The 15,286-nt window shown below is 41.4% G+C and overlaps 1 protein-coding gene across 10 annotated transcripts in view; it reads right to left on the bottom strand.

Moving 5' to 3' along the window:
* DOCK3 (dedicator of cytokinesis 3) overlaps nucleotides 1–15,286 on the bottom strand; it is a 604,430-nt gene that overhangs the window by 264,714 nt on the left and 324,430 nt on the right. For all 10 annotated transcript variants that reach the window (XM_043550359.1, XM_043550357.1, XM_043550356.1 and 7 more), the window contains exon 7: nucleotides 2,808–2,892. In XM_043550359.1, the coding sequence (XP_043406294.1) occupies nucleotides 2,808–2,892 (85 nt within the window). The remainder of the gene's footprint in view (nucleotides 1–2,807; nucleotides 2,893–15,286) is intronic.

Below are 15,286 nucleotides of genomic sequence, written 5' to 3'. Positions count from 1 at the left end.
TAAATGGAAGTCTCTTTCTTTCCTTGTTCTTGGCTTAAATGCCTTGCTAATCCTACACCATTCAGTTTGATGTCAATCCCCCAGGCAACATAGACACGAGTTGTGGGGCTCACTACCTGGCATAGGTTTGTGGCACATGGCACAAGCCTTGAAGCTTTGGCCTGGGGCATGCCCCGCGGCCTGGGGCAGGTGCTGGAAGCCTCCAAGCACCTAATCACTTAAGTGTCCACAATAAAGGTATGTTAACTAACTGATAACAGCTACTCTAAAGACTAAGGGACTGCTCTTCTACAAGAGAGAAAGAGAGGTTGTTCCAGCCGCCACGGATGGTAAGAAGGAACTGGAGCGGGTCGGGCCGGCAGGGGTATATATGCAAGGCGCAGTGGTGCCACTCGGGGGGCCCCGCCGGAAACCGCTAAGGGAAAAAGTTTTCGATGCTCGTGCAAGCAGTGCGCACACCTAATGTGGAATGGACGTGAACAAGCACTCGAAGAAGAATTTCTATTCTCCGATGTGGCCCTTAGGCCAAAAAGTTTGCCCACCCCTGTACTATACTATCAGAAAAAGAGTATAAACATTTCCAGTGAAATGCACGATATTTTTGCTTTGTTTAGTTTAGCGATATTGCCTCCATCCTTGATTATGTTCACGATGAAATGGTTTTGTTTAAATTAATGTATTCCATAGTCCCTCATATCCAGCCTCTCTGTGAGTTCAAGTACCTGTAATACGCATCATCTTGCTCAGGTAAAGAGGTATATTTTTAATGTGAGCCCCTTATTAAAAAACTGGCAGCTGAACTGTCACCAAATCCATCATAACATCTCTGTGGCATTTTGTGAATACGAAGAATAGAAATTTGCAATTTCATCAAATAGTAGCTCTCCTGAATGTACTGGACACATGCACAAATTCTTGATGGACTCCTTGCTCCAGAAGGTATATTTACTAGAGGAGGCCTAATGCTAATCAACTCTATATCTTGCTACCAGTGTGATCTTACAACATCCAAAGAATGTCAACTGTTAGTATTTGCATCTAGTGTTTGATGAATATTGTTGCTGATTATTTGGTATTCAATTAAATGGTAAAAAAGTAGTTCTGTCCAATCCACAGCACCTATTAAACAAAATTAATGCCCACTTAAGATGATTTCAGGGAGTTGTAATCTTTTGCATGTTCTCAACTGATTAAGGACAGTCTGAGAGAAGCCCATGATATATTCAACAGGACTAACAATGACGTGTGATTTTACATTCCCAAAGTAGGATTTTATTTATTCGTAGAAGGCTATAGAGGTCAACCTGTTTTCCAGTCAGACCATGTTGTTATCGGTCAGTATGGCATTCTGAAACTTCTGCCTGGTGCATGGGGCTTTAAAGTGAGAAAAACAACAATTTGTGAGCAAGATACTAACAAACTGGGTGTTATGACAGATCCTGTAGTACTTCCTCACCTTATAGAACACTAGCAGGTCTTATAGCCACAGCATATAAATGGCAGATTTCTCTATATAATATCTGAAGCATAAATAAATAAAAATAAGAAAATAAATGAGTGGATGGGAATTGCTGCTGGGTCTGGAGTACTGACATGAGAATGGCGGAGACTGTTGGATTATAATGTTATTGCTATAGCTACGCCTGATTGTTTTGTCTCTCTCTTCATGAAGTCCTAAAAGCATTAAATTCAGTAGCTCCCCTACTGGTATGGTATGTCTCTACTGTAGCTGAAGGTGTAATTTCCATATCTGTGCTAGCTGCACAGAGTACAAGCCCTTCTGAAAACCTAGGTATGTACTCAGGATGGCTAGCCCATCCCACTACCAGTGCACCTGTGGCTACTGTGCAATTGTTAGCAAGCTAGTTCAATGAGAGCTAATGCAGCTACGTCTACCTAAACTGGAAATTACACCTCCAGTTCCAGTATAGACATACCCTAGTGCTTTTTCCACAGGTGCCCAGATGAATGTGTCAAGCAAACAGATTAAACTGCAGATGGGCTGAAATCACATTCTAAGCCACCAGCTAGGTTTCAAAACCAATGCCAAGTTATTATTGATTCTCCAGAACTGGTTTGTATACTCCATTTATATTTTACTAGAGCTATTCAACATTCTTCTCTTTCCCAGCCCTTCTTTCTCTCCATTTTGCCAAATTTATAGAAAATTATGTCCTTCGAACAAGAAAATATGGGTTGTTTTAACTAACAAGTTAGAGTAATAAAGACAAATAAAGACAGTAACTACCAGAATAATCAATGAGTTAGAGAGATAAAAGAAATGCCAAATTTAAACTACAACGTAGTCAGTGAATCAAGAAAATAAAGGGAAAGAATAAAATTAACATAGCTAGTGTAATAAAACCTTACAGAAAAAGCCTCTTTTCCTATTGAAAAGCAGAACTTGATAAATCAAGCATGTTGTGGTACATATATGCCTAGTCTAGTGATCACACAGAGAAAAACACTTATTATAGACCACTCTCAGGAAAGAACCCTGACATCACTATTTACCTGATTTTTCATTTAAAAAAAAGTTCAGATTGAAAACAATGAGACTCTGTGAAGCTGGAAGCTTTATAGAGTGATATGTAACAAACCCAGAAATACCCATCTTTCATAGCATCAGCTAAGGACGAGCACCAATCGCTCGCCTTCTCCCCCACCAATATTAGTAATGTTGGAAACAATATAAAAATGATTTAATTCCCCCTCCCCTCACCCAAACAAGCAACATAAATAAGAAAAGGAAAATCTCTTCCCCATGCTTATACACAAACAAAGGACTTTCACCTGAGGTTTCTTACCATTTTATAAAGATCTGAAATGCTGATCTGATCTGAATCCACCACCTCAAAGTCCTTCCGAGGAACTAGATCCAGGCCCAAATGTCTATGAAAGAGAAAGGCAGATGGAACAACTGTTAGTTCATCTATCTACTCTACATGCACACATAGGAACAATGACACTTGAACCTCTAAGGTGCATGCTATCCTTCAAGTACTGTTGGTTTTCAACATAGATAATCTTTTAAATATGAAAATGAAAAACAAAAGCAGACAAAAACATAGGGTCAAGCTCCTCATATAGTGTAAATTAGCTGGCTCCACTAACTTCAATGGAGCTATCCCAATGTATATCAGCTGAGGATCTGGGCCACTATGTTGATGCAATGGGATGGGTGAGTTAATTTCACAAAAGTTGGGAAATTTAGAGTTAAGGTTCCTACCCACACAATTTCAGCAGGTTCTTTTGTTACATGATTAAACAACATATATAGAGTAACAAAGAATGTTCATGTATGTATACATATTTTAAAAATAGTATTCAATTCAATTTACTTTTGCAGTCCAATTGGAGGAGGACTAGAAAAAAAATCGCTTTCTTTCCATTTTAAGGTTTGCTTTGCCAACTAGTATATCTCATTGTTTCAGTATTGAGTAATCTTTTAATAAAAGGCATACATGCAAGGAAACAGCGTAGGATGCTTTAGGAAATTCATTCTGAACGTCATGACTCTTGTGCAACTAAAACCCAACCTTAACACTGAGTAATTTATTTATTTTGCAAAATAGGGTCCAGTGGTTTCAATGGGCTGAAAAGCTGTCTTACTTGACTGCTAGAGTGTAAGGCATTTCTCCACATAGCTAAGGAAGCAGCATTGCTATGTTTTAGCTATCAGCAGCATCCAGAATGGCCGACTGGGGCATTTGGCTATGAGGCACAAAACTCACTCCCAATGAATCAGGCAGGACTCAAGAGATTTTTTTTTTTTATGGTCCTAAATTATCTATTCACAGAAGCACTGTACAGCCCTCTTTCATTTATACCATTGGAAGACAGTCGTTAAAAAGTGCTATAATTTTTAAAAAACTACTGCAGATAGGCAAACTACAATTTTCAAACCCTCATATCTTTGCCAGATACAATTAGATTTACACCAGGACATTGAAGGCAACCTTCCTTCCAGGTATTACCTGTCAAACGTCAATTTCTACTCTAAGCACACTTTGGAGCTAATCATTTTAAAAATGGTGGCACAATTTATTTATGCTTTTTAATAATAGGAAATGTATATTTTTCACCACTGTCTTCATTCTCAAAAATGGCTAACCTGTTTTTGCTGAAACTTACCAAATATATTTCACCTTTGTACAGACCAAAAGATGAAAAACGTTGACCTTCATTAGCAACTGAAAATGGGGGTTTATAATAGAACTGTTTAAGCAATCTTAAAATGTGCTGCCACTAGAGTGCCAGATATAATCAACGATATAGTGTTTATATTTTAAGTATAATATGCATTGATGTCAGCATGTAGAAATTATGGTGATTAGTGTTGGGACGGTGCCAAATTATTATTGTGAATTGCTGTGTTTGATATGAATCAATGTAGTAAACATGAGTTTATTATGGCTGGGTACGTCTGAATTTGCTAGAGGATTCTGGGAGCAGGGTACTCTTAGCATCAGATAGTTGGTATGGAAATTTACTGAAAGTGCTGGAATTGGTTAATCAAAGGCTCTATCTGTGTGTGTGGGTTTCAACATGGAACTTTGAAACATATCAGCTGATGGCCAGCTCACAAAAGTAAATATGTAGAAGACACGGGATCAGTGAGCTTGGTACAGGCCGATCTGGGTCAAAATGACCATTTAGGATGGCACTGCACCAAGAGCTCAAGTGAATGATTAATGAGAGGGTAAACATCAACTGATCTTTGGTCTCTGTCCATTTTGCAGTCCCTTCTAAAATATTAATTTAAAAAAACAGTAATGGAACGCCCAACAGGGCATATTTCTGCGACATGTGACTCCTTTGAGAACAAGAGGTATAAATGCTAGCAGAGTTAGTCAGTTCCCCAATTAACATCTGAAGAGGTCTGTGATGCTGTGAGATAGAGGATCTCAGGGTAGCCAACACCTTGCTATGAGGGACTTTTGTAGGACTTTGGAACCAGAGGCCCTTGGGGTAACCAAGACCCTGCTTCAGGGGACATTTGACAGACCAACTACCTGAAAGGGGAAGAGAAGAGAAGAAAAGAAGTCTCCATCTAGAACCGGTAGCTCTATCTGCTTTGTTTGCCAGTCAGGATACTGTGTAAGGCCAACATAATTACTGAGGGTTTACGCTTGGGAAATTGAGGTGTATAAGGAAGATGTATTATATAACCTTTTACTGCTTGTGTGATTCTTTCTCAAATAAACTGCTGTGCATTGTGCAAACTGAATGTGAATTTTCATTGGTACAGGTAACAATCTGCCCAGCTGTGGGCCATTAAAGATCTGTTTCAACAATTAGCATCATATAAATACCATAGATTAGAAAGTTTTCCTGAGTCTAAAAGGCCAATGCATACACATGTTAAAATGTATAAGAAGTGATCCCTCCCAAACATGTGAATCTCAGGTGACAAAAAATAAACAGATGCTTTCTAATATTATTATCAAAAGAACAGAATACACAGAACTATCCTTTATGCGGAGTTAGAGACTACCATTACGGCATTACAGGAAAGGCTGCCAAAGCTGATGACTGTTTAAAACTGTTCCATTCTCATGATTTCAACTCTCTTTGGAATTGCCAACTCAAATAGTGGCAGGATATGTTATTCAGTATGTGACAAAGATGCTGTCAAGGTTCCTTCCCCACTCTGAACTCTAGGGTACAGATGTGGGGACCTGCATGAAAGACCCTTTAAGCTTATTCTTACCAGCTTAGGTTAAAACTTCCTCAAGGAACAAACTTTGCCTTGTCCTTGAATCCCATGCTGCCACCACCAAGCATTTTAAACAAAGAACAGGGAAAGAGCCCACTTGGAGACGTCTTCCCCCAAAAGATCCCCCTGAGCCCTACACCCCCTTTCCTGGGGAAGGCTTGATAAGAATCCTCACCAATTTGTACAGGTGAACACAGACCCAAACCCTTGGATCTTAAGAACAATGAAAAATCAATCAGGTTCTTAAAAGAATAATTTTAATTCAAGAAAAGGTTAAAGAAAAGGTAAAAGAATCACCTCTGTAAAATCAGGATTGTAAATACCTTACAGGGTAACAGAAAGGTGGTTACCCTTCCCTTTACATTTATGACAGATGCTATCCTCTGGTTAATAACATTTGACACAACAGCCATAGTAGCACGCTGAAACTATTACCTTCGAAACTTATTTGGTACTCTAAATTTAGTAAAATCTTCTAACACCATGGATTTCCAGTCTAGAGGATTCTCATCCTCTAATGCTATGGTAATCCTGCACAGTACCTACTCCCAATGAGCTCATACCTGTGTGCAGTGCCACAGTAACTGAATTAAACCTTTTTCTACTAGCTCTTAAGAGCCTAACATGTTCTTATCTGTAATGCGAGTTGAAGTTCAATCCATATTATGTAAAATGTTTAATTGGGTTGATAAGACCTGCTCTGTGCGGGGTCAGATGACACAATGCTTAAAATGCCAGAAACCATCAATAGGCCATTCACCCTAAAGTTCCCACTGTTGCTAGCAGTGATGGCCCTGAGGCAGATTAATCAACAGAAGGAAATTTTTTGGAAAAGTTCCCTGGTACAGATGAGAATTAGATGACATGGAGCTCCATTTATTGGGTAGTTCCCTCTGCATAGGACTTTCTCTTTCTACTTTTGCCTCATAGTCTGATTACTCTTTGAAGCAGTTCTGCAAGTAAGTCACTTAGGAAAAATTCCTGAGATGACAGACAGCTTCTGTGAATGACATCAGTGTTGGACAAAGTCAGTATTGAATTGGCAGGAGTTTGTGAAAGTCTCTTTTTCCGTGGAGCCAGATTTTGGACCCTGTAAAGGAGAGTTTTAGCTTTCTTTGAAAACAATATTTAAATCTTTGGCCCTTTTCCTTGCAAAGATTATCTCAAAAAAGAAACTGACATAAAGCAGTGCTAAACAATTGCTAAGACTGAAGGGAACTATGCAGCTGGGCTTCATCTTCCGATTTAGCTGGGGTTGGTCCTGCTTTGAGCAGGGGGTTGGACTAGATGCCCTCCTGAGGTCTCTTCCAACTCTAATATTCTATGATTCTGCAGTAGGAGTTTGAGTGGGAACGTAAAAACCCAAAAAACACAAGTCAGTTAAGTTTGCGTTATATTTCAAGATATGACCTCAGTAACAATCCCCACAATCTTCATGGATTCATAGATTCCAAGGCCAGAAAGGACTATTAGATTATTTAGTCTGACCTCCTGTAAAACAGAAATCATAGAATTTCATCCAGTTACCCCTGTATTAAGCCTAATGTGTGTTTGACTAAAGCCAAAAAGGCAACCCGCACTGGTGTAAAGACAATAAAGATGGGGAATCCACCACTTCCCTTGGTTGGTTGTTCCTCACTGTTAAAAACGTGTGTTCTAATTTCAATTTTTATTTATTTGGCTAATTTCTAATTTCAATTTATCTGGCTGTAACACCCAGTTATTGATTTTTATTGTGTTAAAGTGACCTTTAGTACCCAGTACATTCTCACCATGAAGCTACTTAGACACACATCTTAAATTGGCCTATAAAAAGTGGTATGATAATTGGGGAGAGAAACTGATTATATTTAGAGGTAGGCTGCAAAAATTTGTTTGACAAAACAAAAAATGGTTTCCAAAAATGGTTGGCTCTGATTGTTAAAATTTTCAGCCCCAAGTAAGATCATTATTGTTGTGACCATGGAAACTACTATAAAAGGAATCCCTTTGTGGATGCTGTCAAGGCTGATTCCCCACTCTGGCACTTTGACTGCAGAAGGTGGGGGCCTGCAAGGATTCTAAAAATTAATACTGGCCACTCCAGGCTTGGATTAAACTCCCAAGGTCACAGTTTCTCTCTGACCTTGGATGGGTAGATGCTGCCACCACATAAGTGCAAAAAAACCCAAACTCTTTGGGACCCAGGAAGGCGCACTTGAGAATTCCTCCCTGTGGAGTACCCTCAAGCCCTTTCACACACCCCTCCGGGGAAGAGCTGAGAAAGAAAACAAAGGAAATCAGTTGTTGCCACCACCTTATTAAACAACATATGCACAAACCTCTTAGGACACCAAAAATCCAATTCTGTTCTTTAAAAAAGGTAAATTTTATTAAAAACAAAAAGAAAGAAAACACATCTGGAATTTAGGCTTTTGCTAGATTTAAAAAACCCACTTACAAAAATTAAACATCAAGAATAACTTCCTTCAGGTCCAGCTTAAAGTTTACAAGCAAAACAAAAAGCATTTGGGGTTAGCACAGAGGAGTCCACAAGCCAATAAGAAATAAACAGAAATAAACCTAATTGCATCTTCCTAGACATTCCCTAATTTACTTACATATCTGGGGTTTCAGATATGCAATCTCTAGGTATGATCTGATGGTTTTTCATACCTGGCTTAAAGCTTCTCACAGCATAACTGCTGCCCTGTTCCCCTCTTACCCGGAGAACCACAACACACAGAAAAAAGGAAGTTTTTTCCCCAATTTAAAAAAGTTCTAGCCCTCCCATTGGCTCTTTTGGTCAGGTGCCCACTCCTTTTCTTTTACCTGTTGGCTTGTTAACCCTTTACAGGTAAAGCAAGTAGAGAAAAGCTACTAAGAGGAATTTTATAGCTAACTGGCTGGCTGGGTGTCCAAAAAAGGGAGCTACCCCACTTCATTTATCACAGGTGCCAACCTGCAGTGAATCATACACCATGCATTTCTCACAAACCCTTCCCATCAGCCACACCAGCAGCACACCAGGAAGAGATAGAGCCAAGTTGCCATTATAGGGACTATAGCCACTCTAGTCCACCAGTCTCCCCACTGGTGCCTACCCAGCCCCACTCCTAGCCTAGAGTCTATGGAGCTCATGCTAGGGAGGAGCCTAAAGCCTCCACTCGTAAGACAAGAGAGAATTTTTTCTCCCAGCCCCATTCCCACTCTTTTGCCCCAGCTAAGGAAGATCTTCAGTAGTTCAAGGAGAATTGTCTTCTTCATGAACCAAAGGGGACATATTCCTCCGATGACCATGCAGTCCACCATCAAAAGGAACTCATTCCTCACCTGATCATCCACTCCACTCCACAGGCACAGCCCACAGACAACTTGTCTGCACTGCTATTGCTGCAGTAGGCAAAGGATGTCATATAGGAGAGATGTTTAGAGTGGCCTCATTGAGGCACTGAAGAGAGAGCAGTACGGTGAACTGGCCCAGAGGGTGGTGGTGGTAGAAGGACTAATGAATCTGGGAAGTGAGAGAGTATAGAATTCATGGAGTTTTTCTGTTTTGCTTTTAGGGGAGAGGTGGAGAATGAGAGAATGTAGAACTGATGACTATTTTGCACAGCACGGAAGAGTGTTGTACTGAAGGAATGTAAAGTGTACCACTGAGACACAAGATTTTTAATAGTCAAGGGCTCTGAAATTATACACAATGCTAAGGGATTCCGCTGATGTGGAGCATAGCAAGAAAGGACGAAATAGCAGATGACACCATCCAAACTTATGGTATTTGTTAGTTCAGATAAAACACAGTATAAAGATCTCCCAGAGACACAGAAGATAAAGAGGTAATTTGAATAACTAAGAGTTATGCAGTGACTTATAAAAATTAACAAAATTTTAAAAGTACTAGGTTGCTAAGCTGGCAGCCATCTTAGAATAGGTATAATGTAATAGGACAGTTTATTAGGGAAGTGTGAATTGAATTATTAATTTGCCAAACCATGTAAATATCAGCAATATTTGGTGATCCAAATATTTTAGAATATTTTTGTTTGACGTTTGTGCTAGTCAAACATTCAGCCATATGAGAGTGGCAGGACATAACTAAGAGAGCTGATAGCAACTAGTTTGGCAACTAGATTGGCAGCTGAATATTCAAGCAATACAAGTATTCCTCAACTATAATTGAAAATATATTGCTCCCAGAAACAATGAGGAGTTAGGGGAATGAAGAAGGTAGAATGCAGCCTGTGTTCCAAACCAGAAGATGGTCAAGGGATGTGAGGCAGGGAGATGGCAAAAAAGGAGTAACGGTCACTGAAGAGTTTGGAGCAAAAAAGAGAAAGCAGAAAAAGAAATAGGAAGGTAATGGGAACCATCAATAAATGAAGATGGGGGTTGGAGAGTTGGTGTCAAAGGGAGTACAGAGAAACTGTAGCAAGTAGGGCAGAGGAAGACAGATTCAGAAGGAGCTACAGAGAAATCAACTTCAGGTAGAGAAGAAAAACAGCTGCACCAGAAGGGAGAAAACAGGGGCTGTCAGGAACTCTATGTAGTGGAGAAACTGCCTCAGTGGAAGCCAGAGCTGATTGAGGGATCACATTTATGTATTGTTTAAAATGAATAATTAATTACATATTTTAAGTAAGCATCAAAAGATGTGTGGCATCAAATGATGGGCAATTTCTACACAAAGCAGATTCACTAAGTATGTATTTACCAGGACAACTGGGGGCTCAGGGAGAGCGAAGACTGTAACTGTTCATGAAGATAAAAAAAGTACTTTTTAAACTAGAATGTATATTATTTCAAGACCTGCACAAAACATCTTAAAAGCATATAAATACACATTATCCCATTGGTTGACATGAGAGTTAAGACAAAAAAAAAAAGGAGGAATTAAAAATGGAAGGTTTTAGGAGGAAATGAAAAGTATGATAATGGAATGCACAGTCCAAGGGGTGCGAAACAGGGGCCAGGGAGCAAATACCAAGTGAGAACCAAAAAATAAAGACACCAGGACCTCTCTGATGAAGTGTTCCTCACACAGGCTTCTCTGGAGTGACGATGTCTTGCAACATGTCCCAGAATACAGAGAAATTGCTTAGTTTGCCTCTTCAGAATCCTTTCTATTTTACTACTTAGTACTTTTAACCATGAATGTCATTTTAAAAACATAAAACTAATTCACACAAAGCTGTTATGAGGCAAGTATGTAGTAGTATTATCCTCCCTTGTACAGGAAAATAAATGCAGACAGAGAGAGCAAGTCCCAACCCCACAGAGAAAGGTAAAGTTAGTGCCAGGATTAAAACTTGGGAGTTCTTGGCTCCCAATTATATGCTTAGGTCACTAGATCACATTACCCTTCATTAACTATACAATATTACTCATTTCAATATTCAGTAAGTGCTAGTATTGCAACTGCCAGTGGGTAAAATAATTTTCATATAAGTGAAGAGCAGGGAAAGGCCATGAATTTCAAAGCAGGGTTTAATTTCACTCAGACCACAGTGTAAAAGACTGTACTTTTCCTTAGCAATTCCCGCTGAATTGCAACTGTTGGCCATTTGTGCTCTTTCTAGATGTTTCCAGCTATTTACTGCTATGATGGGAGTGATTTAAGAAATAACTGTAATGCATTTTATAAGGAAAAATAACATTTTACTCTCAAGTAATGCAAACCTGTGGAGCAATCTTTACTTGTTAATTCCTATGGTCCCACTTCAAGTCCCATATTACTGATGGCTCCTCCTTCCCTACTCTGTTTCTAAGTGTAAGGAATAACACTCCTATATTTAAAGGATAAGAAAGTAAGTATCTCTCAGCATTATAATGGGGAGAGTGATTGTACTCAGAAGCATGGCTGCACAGAGTCCATCACCTGTCCAGATGGGGGGCTGTGCCATCATTGCTATGAGGTCTCTGGCAGCCTCAAAGGTGGCCAGCATGTAGGGGAGGTCTAAATCCTCCTCCCAACACTACCGCACTGGGTAGTCTATTAGAACTGGACTCGACGGACCTCCCTCTGAGGCCAGAGTCAATGGTGCCAGCTGAGTTGGAGCTGGAGCAGCATGTCCCAGGGTGGGACGCACCCCACTGGTGCCCCGGAGAGTGACCTCTGTTGGATCTCTTCTTTTTGTGCAGCACCGGCGAATGGGAGCAGTGCCAGGCGCTCGCACTGCAGGAGATCTTTGGCGCAGCCGAGAAAGGACTCAGGCTCTAGGGACCGTCAGCACCCTAGACCCTGAGTCCTTTCTCGGTGCCATGGCTTCCCTTACCGAGGCCAGTGCACTGTGCACGGAAGTGCTGGGCCTGGGATTGGACGCCACTGGCGCCAGCTGGGGAAGAAGGGCTGACTCCATGAAGAGCAATTTCAGTCTGAAGTCCCTTTCCTTCTTAGTCCTTGGGCGGAAGCCTCTGAAGATTTAACACTTCTCAGTCTGATGGGCTTCCTCCAAATACTTTAAACAGGAGTTGTGTGGGTCTCCTTTAGAATGGGCTTTAGACAGGACCCGCATGACTTAAATCCTTAACACCAAGGCATGCCCCAGTCCCCAGGATGGGAAACAGTGGGGGAAAACTCGCAACTGAAACTTATCTAGACTAACTAAGAACTACATGACTAACTAATACAAAGTTTTTAACTATTTGTAGGAATAACAAAGAAGTTCACTAGGGGATCGCCTGCCATAGCAACAGAATAGCTGTTCCAACGACTGTCACGGAGGTAAGAAGGAACTGGAGAGGCGGCGGGACGGCAGGGACCCATATACACTGCAATGAAGGCGGGACTCCAGAGGGCTCCACAGCCAGCACAACGTGTACCGCTAGGGGAAAAATCTTCCAACAACAGCATGTGGTGCATGCACACCTACTTGGAATCGACATGAGCAAGCACTCGAAGAAGAAGAAATACATTTTGAGGACTGGATGGCCCATGGGCCATATGTTTGGCATATGATCTAAACAGGTTATAGTGAAGTCACTTTGTTGTACCAGCCAAAACAATGAGAAGTCCTTGTGGCACCTTAGAGACTACCAAATTTATTTGGGCATCAGCTTTCGTGGGCTAGAACCCACTTCATCAGATGCATGGAGTGGAAAATACAGGAGCAGGTATAAATACATGAAAGGATGGGGGTTGCCTTACCAAGTGTGAGGTCGGTCTAACGAGATAAATCAATTAACAGCAGGATACCAAGGGAGGAAAAATAACTTTTGAAGTGGTAATGAGAGTGGCCCATTACAGACAGTTGACAAGAAGGTGTGAGTAACAATAGGGAGAAATTAGTATTGGGGAAATTAAGTTTAGGTTTTGTAATGACCCAACCACTCCCAGTCTTTATTCAGGCCTAATCTGATAGTATCCAGTCTGCAAATTAATTCCAGTTCTGCAGCTTCACCTTGAGTCTGTTTTTGAAGTTATTTTGTTGAAGAACTGCCACTTTTAGGTCTGTTATTGAGTGACCAGAAAGACTGAAGTGTTCTCCTACTGGTTTTTGAATGTTATGATTCCTGATGTCAGATTTGTGTCCATTAATTCTTTTGCATAGAGACTGTCCCGTTTGGCCAATGTACATGGCAGAGGGGCATTGCTGGCAAATAATGGCATATATCACATTGGTAGATGTGCAGATGAACAAGCCCTGGATGGTGTGGCTGATGTGGTTAGGTCCTATGATGGTGCCCCTTGAATAGATATGTGGACAGAGTTGGCACCTGGGTTTGTTGCAGGGTTTGGTTCCTGGGTTGGTGTTTTTGTTGTGTGATGTGTAGTTGCTGGTGAGTATTTGCTTCAGGTTAGGGGGCTGTCTGTAAGCGAGGACTAGCCTGTCTCCCAAGGTCTGTGAGAGTGAGGGATTATCCTTCAGGATAGGTTGTAGATCCTTGATGATGCGCTGGAGAGGTTTTAGTTGGGGGCTCCTAGGTGACGGCTAGTGGCATTCTGTTACTTTCTTTGTTGGGCCCATCTTGTAGTAGGTGACTTCTGGGTACCCCACTGGCTCTGTCAATCTGTCAATCTGTTTTTTCACTTCAGCAGGTGGGTATTGGAGTTTTAAGAACGCTTGACAGAGATTCTGTAGGTGTTTGTCTCTGTCTGAGGGATCGGAACAAATGCGGTTGTATCTTAGAGCTTGGCTGTAGACAATGGATCGTGTGGTCTGGTCTGGTCTGGATGAAAGCTGGAGGCATGTAGGTAAGTATAATGGTCAGTAGGTTTCCGGTATAGGGTGGTGTTTATGTGACCATCGCTTATTAGCACTGTAGTGTCTAGGAAGTGGACCTCTTGTGTGGACTGGTCCAGGCTGAGGTTGATGGTGGGGTGGAAATTGTTGAAATCTTGTGGTACCAGTGGTCATGGTGGAGCACCAATACTGGCATCGACTGAATGATTATTTGGACCTGGTATTTCTCTCTGAACTGACTCATCTGGCAAGGAATCCTTCATTTCCAGGAAAAAAAATTCTCAGTTAAAGGCTCAGAGAGGTACAATGAATAGGTTTTATTGGGAGGTAAGTCTAAAGACGTTTACATTGGCATAGTTTACCTTTTTTTTTTTTTTTTGAATATTCACAGGCATGGAACATCTGTTTGTTTGCACAATGTCTAGCAGGCCTCCAGGTATGACTGCAATATAAGTAATCAATGCTAAATAATAATAATGTAAATTATACTAATTTATAACTTGTTTTGACTCTTTCAGATTAGTTTATCTCATGGACTCACATAAGTAATTTTAATGTACCTTGTCTTTTAGCTTTCTGTTAGCTGCTTTTCTTAGTATAAACTTCTATCTTTTGGCTGCTCAATATGGCAGTTACAACAACTTGATCTCCCTTATATTCAGGTTCAGGGGACAAATCCAGAGACAATGTTTAAGAAGGTGTAAGTTGCACATCAATAAGTCTGTCTGAATCTAAGGGCATATTTTTAAGTCAAAGGGAGTGTAGGTTAGTGTAACACACTAAGGAGGCTGGAAGTAATAAGCTATATCACCTTATATTCACTTGGACTTACTTCAGAATTTGACACAATATATTTATGTAATGTAATACCCTGTGTAGTGCTTTTATATGCCCCTTATCTGATTATTGGCTGAAATCAGAAAGCCATCACATAGGGTGACCAGATGTCCCGATATTATCGGGACAGTCCCGATTTTAACCCATTTGTCCCGCGTCCCGACCGCACATCAGTCAGGACACCCTTTGTCCCGATATCAGGGATGGACTGCTCACCATCACCACCAAAGTCCCGGGGGCTGGCATGGCGGCGCTTCCTGGGGCAGCTCCCGGTGGCCGCCCGCCAGCAAGAGCCTGCAGTATGGGAAGCCCCTGGGCACAGAGACGGAGGGGGTCTCCACGTGCTGCACCGGCTCCCTCCTGCTCAATCAGAGCTGCAGGGGCAGGGCTTGCAGGTGCTGGGAGCGGGCAGAGAGCCCTCCGCCCGCCGACCCCACTCCATCCAACCTGACCTGACCCTACCCTAGGAGCCAGAGGGACCTGGTGGATGCTTCCTGGGAGCCTCCCCAGGTAAGCACCGCCGGGACTCCCCACCTCGTCCCCTGGCAGGTCCCTCTGGCTCTTAGGG

This window comes from Chelonia mydas, chromosome 7 (assembly GCF_015237465.2).
Source record: "Chelonia mydas isolate rCheMyd1 chromosome 7, rCheMyd1.pri.v2, whole genome shotgun sequence".
Classification (NCBI taxonomy): Eukaryota; Metazoa; Chordata; order Testudines; family Cheloniidae; genus Chelonia; species Chelonia mydas.
This window is presented reverse-complemented; position numbering and strand designations above follow the sequence as displayed.